The following is a 16,003-nucleotide window of genomic DNA, read 5'->3' on the forward strand; positions in this document are numbered from 1 at the left end:
CTCTTTGCTGTCTTTGATCTTTTGCTCCTTCTCTCCAAACCCAGTGAAACCCAGATAGTTACTGCTCCTATAAAACCTGCATTCAGTCTACTGACTGCCCTACTCTGGACACAACAGTTTGCCTACTTACATTTTAAAGTGTGGCACCCAAGCTGACAACCATATTCCTTTGGCCTCCAGATGTGCCACTACATAAATTTTAAAACCACCATAATAGCCTACTCCATTGAGAATTCTTATACTTATCCTCAATTTCTCATCCAAGCTGGTATCTGCCTAAACCACACTCAATCCTCCTTATAATCGAGTTAATATTTTCTCTACTCAGCATTCCTCCCTCTTCCCCATGAGGTAAGTTTGGCCTCAGATGTTTACTTGACTCTCCCCACTTCAGCTGATTGGTCCAGTGGTAAGCAGTTGGTCTGCAATGGGCCAATCAAGTTATTCCCAGGAATTTTCTGAACTAAAACTTGGAAGAGCCCTTTTATTATTAGTGGCTCTTCTGGAGCTCCTGAGTTACCTGCTAATATTGTGAAGAATATTGGTTCGTGGCAAGGTAAAATAAAGGTGCTGACAGAGGCAAGAATGGGAGGATAAAACAAGGTTCAGTCAGCATTTATTCTGCCAATTCTAGTTGATCCTGAGGCTCAGCTGCATCAGTTGTCTTGCCATGGCTTGGCTATTGAATATTTCCTTGACTTCCATGCACCAATAAATATCCTTTACCTAAATTAATCTGAGTTGGGTTTCTATCACTTGCAACCAATAGATCCTAATTAATACAATGACTGAACCTATTCAAAACACACCTTAAATCCCATGTTTGCCTTAAAAATGTTCCCTAATGCATCTGTCTCATAATGATTGCTCTCCTTCTGACATTCTACAATCAATATTTTTTTTTTTAGAGAGAGAGAGGGAAAAGGTGAGGGAGAGAAACATCAACTTGTTGTTCCACCCATTTATGCATTCACTAGTTGCTTCTTGTACATTGGTTGTTTCTTGAACCTGCAACCTTGGTGTATGGGGACGATGCTTTAACCAACTGAGTTACCCGGCCAGAGCCTGACATCCTGTATTTACGCTATACACACTGACAGTTACGTTCAAGTGAAAACTAGATTATAAACTTGACTAAATTGCTCATTCATCATTTTATTTACAAGCCTTTTCTTTTCAACAGGAAGGTAAAAACCTTGAAGGTAGTGATTTTGTGATGCACTTTAAAATATGTCTTCTATAGTAACCTGAACAAATTTAGACACAGAGTGGGTACTGTCTCAAGAGGCCAAAGGACAAATTTCATGAAAACCCTTAAGAAGCACTGTAGACACAGGCCAATAAAATAACATTGCAATAGTTCAGGCAGGAGGCAATATGATCCAGCAATGTCGTATCTTGATGGAGTCCCTTCAGAGTTTAAGGATAATTAGGGCATGATCCAAGCAAAGGAAGTAAATGATTTTAGAAAAGGAAATTACCTCGTGGGAATTTGGGGCTGTGGTGGGGTCACTACAGATCCAGGGTTAGTTCTCTGCTCTGCTGATTCAGGACCTTGGTTATATCTGTTTACTCGGAAGATTACTTTATGCCAAGCAACTTCACTGGAGGATAAATAACAAACCAGAATGACCATTTACTCATCCACAACAGAAAATGGGCCTGATTTGAGGCTCAAGGCCCATGCAGAGTCCTTCCTGATAGGGAATCCCACCTTGCAGTCCAGACAGACTGGCAAGTGAGGAGGGTCCCTAATTAGAAAGAGCTGGCAGTGTTCAAGGGGATTTTCCATTAAACAAGATGAATTGTCTATCCTTCTTTTTGGGATGTTTACATCTGCAGCTCTCAAGTCAAGCATTTTGTGAAGTCACTTAAATAAATATCTGGACACACAAGTTCTTTTTCTGTGGCTCAAGTCTTCACCCACTCCAGGCAGGTAAACCGCAACCCTTCCTCTGCCAATATCACTTGACACCAAGGCAGTTTTATTCTCCTTTGTAGTTACAATCACAGCACCCTCATGATTTGGATTTGGGAACAACCTGCTTCACCTGCCACACCATTAAAATATTCTCAACCTGAACTGCTTTTGGCTAAGTGTCACTGACCAGGGTACGAGAATTGAACAGACAATAGCTTCGGTTCCTGCTTGGCATTTCCTAACCTGGTCCTCATATTCAGCGGTTGAGCCCTGTGGGGAGAACTACTCATTGACTCCTGATATTTGTTTTTCATTCATTTTATTGTAATAGGATATTTAGCTGGACACGTGAATAAGTTTGCCTTTCCCAGCTTCCTTTGCAGCTACCAACAGGAGCAGAAATGTCATGCAATTCCTTAAGACAGCTGGCATGTGTCTTCCCCCCCACTTCATTTTGCTATCACATTGCTGCCTAGAACTTGGAAATTACAGTTAAGACTCCATCTTTTTAAAAATATTTATTGATTGATTTAGAGAGAGAGAAAGGGAGGGAGGGAGAGAAAGACAGAAAAGAACATGGACCTGTTCCCCTTACTTACGCATTCATTGGTTGCTTCTTGTTTGTGCCCTGACCGGAGCTCAAACCTACAAATTTGTCGTAGTGAGACAATGTTCTTATCAACTGCGCTACCTAGCCAGGGCCCAACACCCAATCTTGAACTATGAGGTTGAGAGCAACCTCCTGAGGAAGTGATATAAAATAGGAAGAAGACTGGGACCTTGAGGTCTATGTGCATCAGAGCAGCTAAAGGAGCCCTGAATTGCCTACATTTGGACTTGGACTTTAACATGAAAAGTAAACTTTTTTTCCTATTTAAGTCATTGCTTGTGTGGGTTTATCACCCACTATGCCTCAATCCTAAATTATATATCCCAGTTTGTACCACCATCTCTAAGTAGACAGCTTGACCAACTCCTAAAATTTTAATAGACATAGCATATCCAGGCAGACCCAGTGGGAAATACAGGCAAATACACAGAGACCTTCTGAACAAACAGGACTTTCCATGATGATGGCAATGTTCCATGTCAGTCCCATATGTTAGTATTCAATAGGGTAGCCTCTAGCCACAGGCAGCTATCGAGCACTTAAAATGTGGCTAGTATCATTGAGGAATTGAATTTTTATTTTATTTAATTTTAACTAATTTCAGTTTAAATAGCCACATGTGGACAGTGGCTATCATATTGGAGAGTTAGTCTTAGGTAATGAGAGAAAACTCTGAATTACTCCTGAACTGGTTGGCATGTGAAAGCCAGAGACTAATAGACATGATATGGAAAGTAGGATTGAGTCAAGCATAAACTTTTGCCACAGTTTAAATGTTCAGAAGATTCAGGTAATATTTGCTTGAATAGATTTAACCAGTAGAGCATTATTCAGCATTGTTTCCCCCATCCCCTAAACGTGGGGTTTCTTAAGATTTAGTCCTAAGCCTTTGTTCCCCTTTGAGGTTTCACCCACTTCTACTACTTCACTGTAGCCTCACTGAGCATTCAGTCTGCTTTATATTCTCACACAAGATTAGTACTTTCATTTTGAAATGAAGCCACCTGTTCTAGCTCCAACTGCCCATGCAAATGCCTGTGTAGAGTACCTGGAGGGAAACATTTCTGAGTGACTCAAGTATGCTGAGGATCACCGGGTGTGACAAGGGACACTCAGTCTGTAGAATTTGCAGTCAAAATGGCAACTTTCCCTATTAGAATATGAGAATGTATTCCACTCCATGAGGCAGAATGCTGAGGCTTGGCAAGATTAATGATCTGGGCATAGGGAACGATTCTTATCCTGGATTCAAGGCTAAAGTATAAGTGGAAGGCCCTGGCTGGGTAGCTCTGTTAGTTACAGCATTGTATCTATACACCAAAGTTGTGGGTTCAACCCCCAGTCAGGGCACATACAAGAATCAAACAATGAATGCATAAATAAATGGAACAACAAATTGATCTCTCTCTCTCTCTCTCTCTCTCTCTCTCTCTCTCTCTCTCTCTCTTTCTCTCTCTCCCCCCTTCCTCTCTCTAAAATCAATAGATAAAAATATAAAATAAGGCCCTGGCTGGCATAGCTCACTGGATTGAGCACGGGCTGGGAACCAAAGCATCACAAGTTCGATTCCCAGTCAGGGTACATGCCTGGGTTGCAGGTCATGGCCCCCAGCAACCACACATTGATGTTTCTCTCTCTCTCTCTCTCTCTCTCTCTCTCTCTCTCTCTCTCTCTCTCTCTCTCTCTCTCTCTCTCTCTCTCTCTCTCTCTCTCTTTCTCCCTTCCTTCCCTTTCTAAAAATAAATGGATAAAACCTTAAAATAAATAAATATAAATAAATATATATATATATAAAATAAAGCTTATGCACTGCTATAAAAAGAAAAGAGTAAGTGGAGGATGAACTAGCCTATAATTCCAGAAGCATGGCTCTTATACTGAGCATTTCCTCTCCTTTTATTACCATGTCCCCAAATATTGTTTAGAAAAACACTCCTCCATTCTCAGCCATGTGATTTGGACAGGATTAACTCAAATCCAACTCCAAGGGTTGTCCTACCTGGCTTAATTCAATTGGCACAGCCCATCCCTTTGGCTCCAGGGATTGGTTCAGTAATTGACAACTAACCCAGTCAGTGCCAAGGAGTTACTGGGCCCTTTCAGGAAGAAGTGGCTTCCCCCTTCTTCCTTGGAGGCTCCTGAGAGAGATCTTCTATCTTTCCCTTGATAATGTGGTGGGCAAATATGAGCCATTTTGCAAACATGAGGAGAGGACCTACGGCTGCCTTGGTGTGAGTGGGGTGGAACACCAAGGATTAAGGCAGAACCAAGAACAGAAAGAAAGTAGGCTCCTTCTTACATCATTCCAGCTACTGAATCAAGCCTTGCCTAAAGCCAGAACTGCTTCTGGACTTTCAGTCATAAGAGCCAGTAGATGCTTTTGTTTAAGCTGATAGAAGTTGAGTTTTCTGCTACTTGCAGCCAAAAGCATCTTAACTGAAAGGGCTGTGAAGAAGAGAATGTGATTATAGCAAGAGGAGACACATTTTTCTTTACTTTTCTTTTTTTAGTTCTCACCTGAGGATATGTTTGTTGATTTTAGAGAGAGAGGGAGAGAGAGAGAAATATTGATGTGAGAGAGAAACATTAACTGGTTGTCTCCCATGCACGCCCCAACCAGAGATTGAACCCCCAACCTAGGTATATGCCCAGACCGGGTATTGAACCTGCAACCTTTTTGGTATACAGGACGTTCCAGCTAACTGAGCCACCTGGCCAGGGCCACATTTTTACTTTCCAGACAAAAGAGACGTGTTAAAAGGGAGGAGCCAGCAGAAAAAGAGATTGAAGACATGGAAAAGAAGAGCAATAATCAACAGAGTAATGTTTCTGAGAAGTAGAAATAACAGAATGTAGGACATAGGGGGAGCTTTAGACATTAATAAATGCCCCATAGTATCTGGGTCAAAGTAGGCATTTGATAAACATTTAAGTGCATTGATTAATGATTCAGAATCTTCTGAAAACTACGTATTGACAACTTGTTTATGGAAGGCTGCATTCTTCTGCATTTTGAACCTACGAGGCATTCTCAGCGGGTCATCCCAACTTCAGCTTTCGGAATACTTCATTATCATGTGCATGGACTGCTTATTTCAGGAAACACAGGGCACAGAAAAAAGTCCCTGATCCTGACCCCCCTGTATGATTTTTGAGACTCTCTGTCTCCAGACTAGTGTTTTGCAAAATGAGACCGTCCCATACACTTGAGGAATTACTATGGGTACCTAGTTTTTTGTTAAAAATACAATTTTTTTCACCTACATTTTAATAAACTCGTAGGTGCTCCTCAGGAAAGCCCAAGAACTGTTGCACTCCGCTGTAAACAGGGATGGTGTCTTGTTCACCTTTGTTTTCATAGCACCTGGTTCAGTGCCTGGCACAGGACAGGTGCTCAACTGAATGTCTAACACACGAACGTGTAAATCAGGGCACCCTCTGCTGCTAAACAAGCCCCACCAAGATAGGCTTTTGATAAAGAATTTAAATTATGGGATTCACTTGTGTTAGTGTCTCGAAGTATGTTACAGTCACTTGTGATATGTCTCAAGTAATGAGTAATCACACTTAAATATCAAAGTTGACAAATAATTAACTTATAAAAATAAATTTGAAGATATGTTACCTCTATGGCAATATACCTTTCATTCCTTGGCATTCTGATGTGCTTTCTTGAGTATTTTATTTTTTTTAACATTTTTTAATCCTTATCCAAGGACATATTTATTGATTTTAGAGATGAAGGGGGAGAGAGAGGAACATTGATCAGTTGCCTCCCATACACACTCCAATGGGGGACTGAACCTGCTACCTAGGTATGTGCCCTGACCAGGGATGAACCCCCAATTTTTTTTTGCCATATGCGACAATTCTCCAACCAACTAAGCCACGCAGCCAGGGCTTGAGTACTTTTTGATGAGAAGACACTTCAGAGTATGTGTATATAGACAGCATCTGTTATGTGTGCTTAGGTTATTAACCATGGAGCTATAATAAGAGGCCAGACAGAGAACTGACCTTACATATTCCAATTCACTCCTACTTTCAAGGAAGGAACAATAAATACAAGGAAACCCATGTTTCCCATTTATTTTAAGAGATTTTATTTATTTTTTAAAAGATTTTATTTATTTATTTTTAGAGAGAGGAAGAGAAGGGGAGAGGAAGAGAAACATCAATGGTGGTTGCCTCTCATGTGCCCCCCACTGGGGACCCAACCTGCAACCCGGGCATGTGCCCAAAACTGGGAATCGAGCCAGTGACCCTTTTGTTAACAGGCTAGCACTCAATCCACTGAGCCACACCAGCCAGGGATTTTATTTTTAGACAGAGGTGAAGGGAGGGAAATATCAATGTGAGAGAAACATTGATCAGTTGCCTCTCAAACAACCCTAACCAGAAGGAACCTGCAACCTAGGCATGTACCCTGACCAGGAATCCAACTGGTGACCTTTCCCTTTGTGGGTTGACGCTCCAACCAACTGAGCCACACCAGTCAGAGCCCCATGTTTCCTACTAAATACAAATTCAACCCATACAACTTAGTCACAGAGCCCAGGCCTATGGTGATAGATATTACCTTGTGGCTACACACAGTGCTTCCTCAGACTCCCTTGGGCAGTGGTGGTCCGAGTTACGCCAGTCTAACACTGCTGGGACGGGCCACCTTACAGGCTAATACATGTTATATGATCCTGTTTTTTGGGTGTGCTTGCATGTATTCCCCAAAAGGTCTGGAACAAAAAACACCAAACTGATCATAGGCATTATTCCTTGGAATGAGATTTAACAGAGAAAAGGAGTGAGGGCTTCCTTTTTATGTATTTGGATTTCTTTTTTTTTTTCCCTTTTCTTTTTTTGGTGGTGGTGGTGGGGTGGGTGATATGTACCAGTATTTGGATTTCTTATCTACAATGGACATATATTAATTGTGTACTTTAAAAACTAAATTTAAAAGAGCTGGGAGAGATTATAACATGCCCTACATTATCCTAACTCTCCAAATTACACTTTACTCAAAGGAACAGAACCCAGAAACATGTGTGGCCTTTACTGGTGTCCAAAAAGCATTTGTTGGATGAATAAAGGAAGAGCCTAGAGAAGACATCAAAAGAAGCTTTGGCTTTAAGCTCTTCCTTCAACACAGCAGGAGTTTACCTTCTTCCTCTCTTTTTAATTTCATCTGTTCCTTTTTTCCCTCTTTTTACTCCTCCTAAAAAAAAAAAAAAAAAAGCAGCCCTGGCTGGCGTAGCTCAGTGGATTGAGCGCAGGCTGCGAACCAAAGCATCACAGGTTCGATTCCCAGTCAGGGCACATGCCTGGGTTGCAGGCCATGGCCCACAGCAACCGTACATTGATATGTCGTGTCCTCTCTCTCTCTCTCTCTCTCTCTCTCTCTCTCTCTCTCTCTCTCCCTCCCTTCCCTCCCTAAAAATAAATAAGTTAAATTTTTTTTTAAAAAAAGCAGCAGCAGCCCTGGCTGGTGTGGCTCAGTGGATTGAGTGCCCACCTGTGAACTGAGGGGTCACTGGTTCGATTCCCAGTCAGGGCACATGCCTGGGTTGCAGGCTGGGTCCCCAGTGCAGGGCACATGAGAAGCAACCATATATTAATGTTTCTCTCCCTCTCTTCCCCTCTAAAAATAAATCAATTTTTAAAATAACATAGTATAACAGAGGAGTGTGACCATGCCACTTTCTAGTAGTAGGAACCACAGAAGTACATTAGAATAGTGAGTAGAAAAATATTACTCCATTCATACAATGAGCATTAGGGGATGATTTTAGGCTGCAAGAGTCACCCAGTCCAAAACAGAGAAGTAAGAAAGAGGAAGGGCCATCCAAGAAAATTATGGTATTATCTGGAGGGGTAACATGAACTCAGTCTCCAGCCTATTGTTTCTCTCTCCTCAAAGTCAGGCTGCTCAGTTCAATACTGAAAAGTGATCAGACTCTGGCAAACCAGTTCCTACTAACCAAAGGCAAAGGGAGTGATTTACAGGATTGACCAACAATTTACTATTAGAAGGATGTTTGCCAAGAATATTTGTGTCAGTGAAGCCATACAGTCTCTTTCCAAGAGGAAAAGCCTTCTTGGATTAGGGGACTGCTTGGAGAACAGGGCTTCAAAGGACATGGATTTGGAGGCTGTGAAGTGCTGTTTTCTCTGAACTGTGGAAGTGGCATTATCATTCTCTCCCAGGCTCCCTGATACAGCCAGGGTGATGGACAGGGCATGCTAGCTGCCCAAGGCCCCTCTCTCGCAGCACTGTAGACCCACTAGAAAACTTTTCCTTTCCTGCCCCCCCCTTTGGTTACTGTGGTTTTGCCTCTGTGTCCTGTCTAGACCACCTTTACAATCTTGTCCCTCTACCTGTTTTACACTAAAGTTATTTCCAGTGGGCCAGCCCCTGACTGCTTTGGATAAGCAGGCTGTAGTTGCATGCCTACCAGACTAGCCAGAGGTGGTAGGTGCTGGTAATTAAGACCACCACTCTGGAATCACACTAGCTCCATTACTTACCAACTGTGTGAACTTAGGAACCTTACTGTGCTTCAGTTTCTAGATGGGCAGAGAAATGTGTCATCTAGGAAGGAACTGCTGGCCTAGCTGATGGCCTTTAGCTCTTAACTAGGGGGGCCTCTGGCTAAGCTGCAGAGAGACCCCTCACCCAGGGTCACAGCCTTCCCAGAAGGCCTCCACTGAATAACTAAATGAGGCAGGGCTATAAAGGTCTAGCCAATGTGGGTTCAGCCCAATGTGGGACAACTCAGACCATCTATTTAGCTTCAGAGGGCACATGTGATCAGTGTAGTCAGACACACACTGCAGTTCAGCTTCTGCCACTCTCCCTCCCTTCCACAGTTGTCGATATCCGGGACACTCCCTGGTAAGCATCCTGAAAACTAAACTCTATCTCAGAGTCTGATTCTTGGATAACCCAATCTGCAACAGCTGGTACTAAGAGAAGTCCAAGAAAGAAGGCAATAAAATACTGTTTAGAAACTGAATTACTCACCACACAGCTGGCAATGAAGATCTGGTGGTCCAACTGTTAAGTAGTTCATCATTGGCAAATAGTGATAGTATATTGATGGAAGGGAATGTGCTAGCTGGTTGGGGTGTATAAAGGCATTTGAAAAATATGGGGGGGACACAGTAACTATAATATGGAATTGGGTTACTGTTACTGAAAGTCAAGTATGGATGCCAGACGGCCTCTTTAATAGCATATGAAGAGGACTTCAACACCTGCAGTGGGTGGACAGGGAAAGCTGAGGCCCAGGATAATTATCAAAGTAGTCTGAACTTCAGTAAGGTTATACTCCCAAAGCCAGACAGGTCAGCTAAGCCAAGGCCAAGGCCTAGGCCCTACTAATGGGACCATGACATTTGGGATGGGGCTATCTAATTGGTGCCATTGAAGATCTTAATTCTCAGACTCTCCTGAATCCTCTGAGCTTGAAGAGATGGCTCACAATCCAGAAAACCTCTCTTGCTATTAGACAGTGAAGAGGCCTGTACCCTGTAAGACCATATAGATGTCCTCCTCAATATCTGCCCCCATTTCCCTCCTGGACACTAGGTCAATAACTAGGGTTAAAATACTATTTAACCCAGTGAGGGACATATTGGACCTGATGAGGGAGTAAAGGGACTATACCCCAAAGGAACTATAAGAACTAGCTAAGTTTGTAATGGCAAAATCTGGGAGAGAGAGTAGCAAGACACTGGATTCTGAGGATGCTTGATCCAGGGGACTAGAATGTAAAATTGGATTAGTGAAAGTTTATTGATTTGGAAGCACTCTCCCGAGATACAGAACTTATCACTCTGCCAAGGACCCCAGGAAATGGTGCAAATTTATTACAATGGTTCTGAGAAGCATGGAAAAGTCAACGACCCACATGCCAGAATTACAAAAACGTAAAGTGTAGGAGGGGATTGAAAAGCTGAGAAGTGAGCACAAACAATAAAATGGATGTACTATATAAGGCTGGAAATTCCACCAAATGATTATGTTCCATGGGAAGACAGAGAGGATACTCCATTTACCAAGGCCATAAGGAATGTGATAGTAAGAGGTACCCCAGCATCACTAGAGGCTCAGCAGAGAGGCTGACAGTAGGAGAGGCTGTTACAAAACTTGGCTAACAGCAATAGGGTGATAGGATCTAGAAACAAGAGGCTGTTAGCCAGGTGGCAGCACTTAACTGCCTTAAGCTAGGTAGATGCAATTATTATGAGTAGAAAGGTCAGAGTTATACCCAAGAAGTGATCCCCCAGAGAATTATGGAAATGCCTAACAGAACACAGCATCTCCAAGGGCAAAAGAGATGGGCAACCAAAAAGAGTACTCCTCAACTTTCAATCAGAAGAATTCAAGGTTGGGTGGCCAGAGGGCTGAGAGCAGTCCTTTTCCCACTTTCAGATCTGAGCCAGTTTTTAGACTCTGAGCCCAGTAAGAAATAGCTGGGTCACCAAAAGGAGGACCCTACCTTGCAGAAGGGCCTCAGGCTTCAATGTGGCTAGAAATGGGGGAGTTAGCCTGGTCATTTTGGCTCATCTTGGCCATAGCCTCAGTTCCAAGGATGTCTTGGGGGAGAGAAGTCTAGGGTTTGTATCTTAGAAAAACTCCTTTGGAGTAAAGCAGTAACTGGGCATTAGTTTTCTCTACCTGAATCCTGAACACTTTTTCAAGCTAACTGGCAGCAAACTGGACATCTAGGTATGTGTCTGGTTCCAGGAATGTCTCTATATGTGATATATTTTCTTTATTACATTATTATTTTAAGGCATGCATATTTGTGGTATGTATTTTAAACCTGCTGGAAAATATAAAATTTAGACAAAAAAAGAGGGCCAGAGACCAAGGATGCATCAGCCTGCCTTTGCCCAATGCCTTGGGAAGTCTGGGATCTAACTCCCAAGTTCACTACCAGAATAATCAGTTAATGGATTTCAAAAAGTTTTGGAAACAGTTTCAAGTTGTTATTTCTTATGCTCCCAACCCTATATAACAAATCCCACAAAGAAATCACTTCCGGAGCTGCCCTTTTTATCGACTGGCCACAAACTCAAGAGGCATAAAACTGACCTTATTTCCCACATACATCAGTTTCCCAAACCTCCTCCCACAGAGGTTGCTTATCTCGATGAAAGGCCCACTTACCACCAGCTTCCTATGCCAGAATCTGAACATCATTATGTCTGGGACCTCATCTTACCTACCCCTCTGCCCCATTAATCTCCAATTCCCGGTAATTCTACATTCCAAATATCCGTTCATTTCCATTGCTTCTTCCTTCGTTCAGGACACCACTCTTGCTAAAATGATACCAATAGCCTAAATGGTCTCCCTGCCCTAAGTCTCCCTCCCTTTGAATGCATTCACCACACTGCAGTCACGGTAATCTTTTAAAAACACAAGTCTAATAATGTCGTTCTTCAGTTTTAAATCTTTCAATACTTCCTCATATAGCTTATTAGCCTCTGAATGATGTGGCCGCTGGGTCCCTTGGCATCCCCATACCCTCACTCCATACCATCTGGTCAGCCATAATAAACCTTCAGTTTCCTGAACTCAATTTTTTCTATTATCGTGGCTTTTGCCCACGCGGTTCTCTCTGCTCAGAACACCCTTCCCTCTACTTTTTTTTGGGGGGGGGGGGGCGGGGACTGAAATGCATCCTCCAGGTCCCAGCTCAGTTGCCACTTGCACTACCTAGGTAGGAAAGCTTTATTCCCCCAACGGGTGCATCCGCGCTCCAAGCGACTTGTGTCTTCCAGGAGGGTAGCTCCGGACGTCGCCCTCGACACTTAACAGTGTGGGACAGTTGAAAGGCTCCTTAGAAAGGACCCAGATGCTTGCGGCTCCAGTCCACGACAGGCAGACAGGACACTGAGCTCCGGCCCTGCGACGTAAACACACCCAAGACTTCCAGAGGCAAGGGTAGGGAAAGGGAAAGTGACCCACTGCCGGGAACCGAGCCCTCCGCTGCGCTCCGCCTCCCACGCTACGTCGGGAGCAGGGTGGGGCGGGGCACCGAGCGCCAGCGAACGGCGTGCACCGAGCGGGGGGCGGGGCCAGGGGCGGAGCGGAGCGCGCATGCGCGGTCGCCTTTGTGTGGGTCGAGCGGCGGCGGCAGCGGCGGCGGCAGTGACCGTGGCGGTCCCACTGGCAGGCGGGCTAGCGGGAAGTCCGGGTGGCGTCCGGCGTGGGAGCCGGGGGACCACCATGGTAAAGAAGCGGAAAGGCCGCGTGGTGATCGACTCGGACACAGACAGCGGCAGCGATGAAAACCTGGATCAGGTGAGGGCAGGCCGCGGAGGCGCGGGCTGGCGGAGCGGGAGGGCTTAGTCCGGGCCACGGGAGCCCAGAGCCGGTCGGGCCCTGGGCCTCCGGTCTCCAGCGCCCGGCCCGCCCCATGTTCTGACTGCCGCTGCCGCCTCCTTCCTGTCCTCCCCGCAGCTCCTGGGGCCCTCGGAGTCTGACCGGGGCCTGGAGACGGAGCCCCGAGGACTTGGCGCCTTGGGCGGGGAGGCGGGGCAGGGACCAGGCTGGTGGGCCTCGGACTCGGGGGACCAGAAGGGTCCGTGATCTCTTGAGGCCAGATCGGGGCGGCGGGCTGCCGGCCAGGCGATCCGGGCCAGGAGAGATAGGAAGTATCGCCCGCCAACCCGGGAGGCTGGGAGGTTTTGGAGGAGGTGCAAGGGGTGAGCGTGGGGCTTTGAGGGTGGGGGTGGCCAAGAAGGTGCGGGCTCTGGGAGATGAAGTTTTTCAGACGAGGGGTGTGGACGGAGAGGAGGGACAATCCCAAATGTTCCAGAGAACCTCTGCCGTGCTGGACGAGGAAGACTTAGGTGCGCGCCCAAACCTATTTGGTTGAGAAGGGTCCCTGATGAGATGTCAGTTTGAAGAAAACTCTTAGGATGAGGAAAGAGGGCAGAAGTGGAGAAATATAGGGCTGCATGGAGGGACTGCGGCCGAGGCCTCTTGGCCGTTTTCATGCAGCATCCTAGAATTCTTTCTTACTTGAAGATTGTGCAGGAACTGTTGAAAGTAACTTTTGATCTTAGTGTCTTGGGGTTGCTTGAACTGTTCATATACTCTAGAAAATACTGTAGGGAGAAAGCTGTCCTTTTTAGCAATGGTATACCAGGAGATACAAAGAGTTTCCCCTCATGTTTTGTGAACAAACGATATAAAGACAATGCAAGAAGTGGTAGCTTTGTAAGTTGAGTAGGGAAAAGTACTGAACCTGGAATCTGAAAACTCGTGTTCTAGGCTGGACTATGCTGTTTTCTAGCTTTGTATCTTAGGTCATAACTGTAAAATCTAGACACAACTTTAACCTTGTATATCTAATTGAGCTATTGTAAGTATTAAGTATTTGGAAGAATGTTGGTACAAGCACTTGCAAAAGATTTTGTACAAATGGTTTTGTGCAAGTCCTTTGTATTAGGCCAGAGGTCTCGGGACTAAAATATTAGGGCATGAAATGGGAGGGCTTTGAAAGGAGAGGCTGGAGATTATTGGAGAAAAGAGGGCTATTTTGAAGATGGTGGAATGGGAGTGAGGAAGTAATGGGGCCTATGGAGAGCCGTCATAGTTGTTTTGGGATAGGATTTGAAAGTTAAGTTGAAAGTGTTCTCACTGAAAGGCTCCTGACATTTACAAAAATATAAAAATATATATTCTTGACTCTAAAAGTTTGGTTAATAATTTTAGACTAACTTAAGAGACATTAGAACCCTTTCTTTTCTTTCTTTTTTTTTACTATTATCTGACCTAGAAGTGTAGATATATCCACAGTAACATCAGATACCATTTGCATAGTGCCTAGAGTGAACTAGTCACCTTAATTAGGTGTTTTATTTACAATGTCAAGTTTTCAAATTATGGTGAAGTTGGTATCATTTTCTCCTTTTACATATGAGGAAAATGGATCTTGAAGAAGTAACTTATCAAGATTTATGCAACTTCTAAGTGATAGAGTTGGAGTTTAAACCCAAATCTGCAGGACAACAAGACGTACACTCTTTTCACTGTACTGACTTAACCTGTTAGTCTTTTCAATTTTCATATTGCAAAATGAGAATGTTTCAAAGCCATTTTCCATATTGCTACAATTTGTGTTTCTAAAGTATATTGAATAGTTTAGACAGGGGCTTCCTCGGGAAGGCACTCTTAAGAAATCTGTTCAAATGATGAATGAACTGAGCAAATTATTCTGCCCTTAGTGATTTTCCCCAGAATCTGACAAATGCAGTGAGTTGAGAGCTTCCTTTTGTGAGAGATCCACACAGAACTTTTCCGAACTAGGAATTGGAGAGGATTGCAATTTTAAACCCAACTATCTATAAAAAGAAATTAGCATGTGATGTGTAAGTAATACCTAATACATTTTAACAGCAATTTCAACTTCCTTCTCTTGAACCATTCACTGGCATTCTTTTATCAGATGGGAACCAGATCAGAATTCCCTTTCCCTGCACATCCTAAAAGAGGCACCAGTGCCTTCAGTCTGTCCATTCAGCACTGTGCCAGGCTGTCAGAAGAGTCAGGGAAAGATCTCTACCCTCCAGAAGTTTCACCAGGGACTGTTAGCAGAAAGTTCAAAGTCAGCCTGGTGCGGGGTTCTTTAAGGATCCTCAGAACAAAACTAATTTATTCTGGGCCTCTCCTAACCAAGATGCCTTGGGCTGCTCCATTTAGTTCTAGGTCTTCATTGGGGTTATAACATCATATTCGCTGCCTCGTATATTGTCCTTGTGGAAAAGTACAAACCATGACAAATCTCTGAGTGTCTAGTGTGATAGTGGAGCACACTTAGTAGGGCGGTCCTTTGTCCTTGGGTTTTCCAGATGGGAATCTAAACCTTCATGTCAGAAATATTATTTCCAACTTGGTCGTTACCGAAGGTGAGGCCAGTGAGCCATCTATGCTATTTTTCCTGGTAGTAGGAGGACCACGTGTGTCCAAAGCTGTCTGGTTTGCTTATTCAAAATATACTTTGCAGGGGCTCCCATTCCAGACCTGCTAAATCAGACCCTCAGGGGATAGAGCCCCGGACTCTGCATTTTTACCAGGTACAGCCCAGGTACTTATTTATGTTAATGATTTAGACCACCATCTGTATGTAAGTTAATCTTTTTAGTAAGACACTCTTAAGTAGTTTGGGAGAGAAATAACTTCCTGTCTTGTCAGAGTGTGTACAGATATAACTGAAGGAACTTAACAGAGATGTTTAAGGTGGCAGAGCTGCTAGTTCTTGTATATCTATTAAACTATTTGAATTGTTGGGATGCTTTTTATTGAGGCCTCTTTCTTTTTGCCGTTCTTCTCAATGGTAAGAAATATGTAGTAACTGAATTAGAGTTGTTTAAATTTGTATTAACTGTCAGTGCTTTTTAAAACTCAAAACTTCGAAAATTTGAAGGATTTCTTTTTAACATGTTACTTGGTAGTG

General features: G+C 43.8%; 1 protein-coding gene across 1 annotated transcript in view; it reads left to right on the plus strand.

The window, feature by feature from the left end:
• Positions 1 to 12,635: 12,635 nt before the first annotated feature.
• The window catches only part of RTF1 (RTF1 homolog, Paf1/RNA polymerase II complex component), a 52,953-nt gene continuing 49,585 nt past the window's right edge, over positions 12,636 to 16,003 (plus strand). Inside the window, exon 1 of the mRNA XM_045823086.1 lies at positions 12,636 to 12,843. Coding sequence (XP_045679042.1) covers positions 12,640 to 12,843 — 204 coding nt within the window. The 5' untranslated portion in view covers positions 12,636 to 12,639. The remainder of the gene's footprint in view (positions 12,844 to 16,003) is intronic.

The sequence above is a fragment of the Phyllostomus hastatus genome, unplaced genomic scaffold, assembly GCF_019186645.2.
Source record: "Phyllostomus hastatus isolate PE091 unplaced genomic scaffold, TTU_PhHast_1.1 phas_scaffold_501, whole genome shotgun sequence".
Lineage (NCBI taxonomy): Eukaryota > Metazoa > Chordata > Mammalia > Chiroptera > Phyllostomidae > Phyllostomus > Phyllostomus hastatus.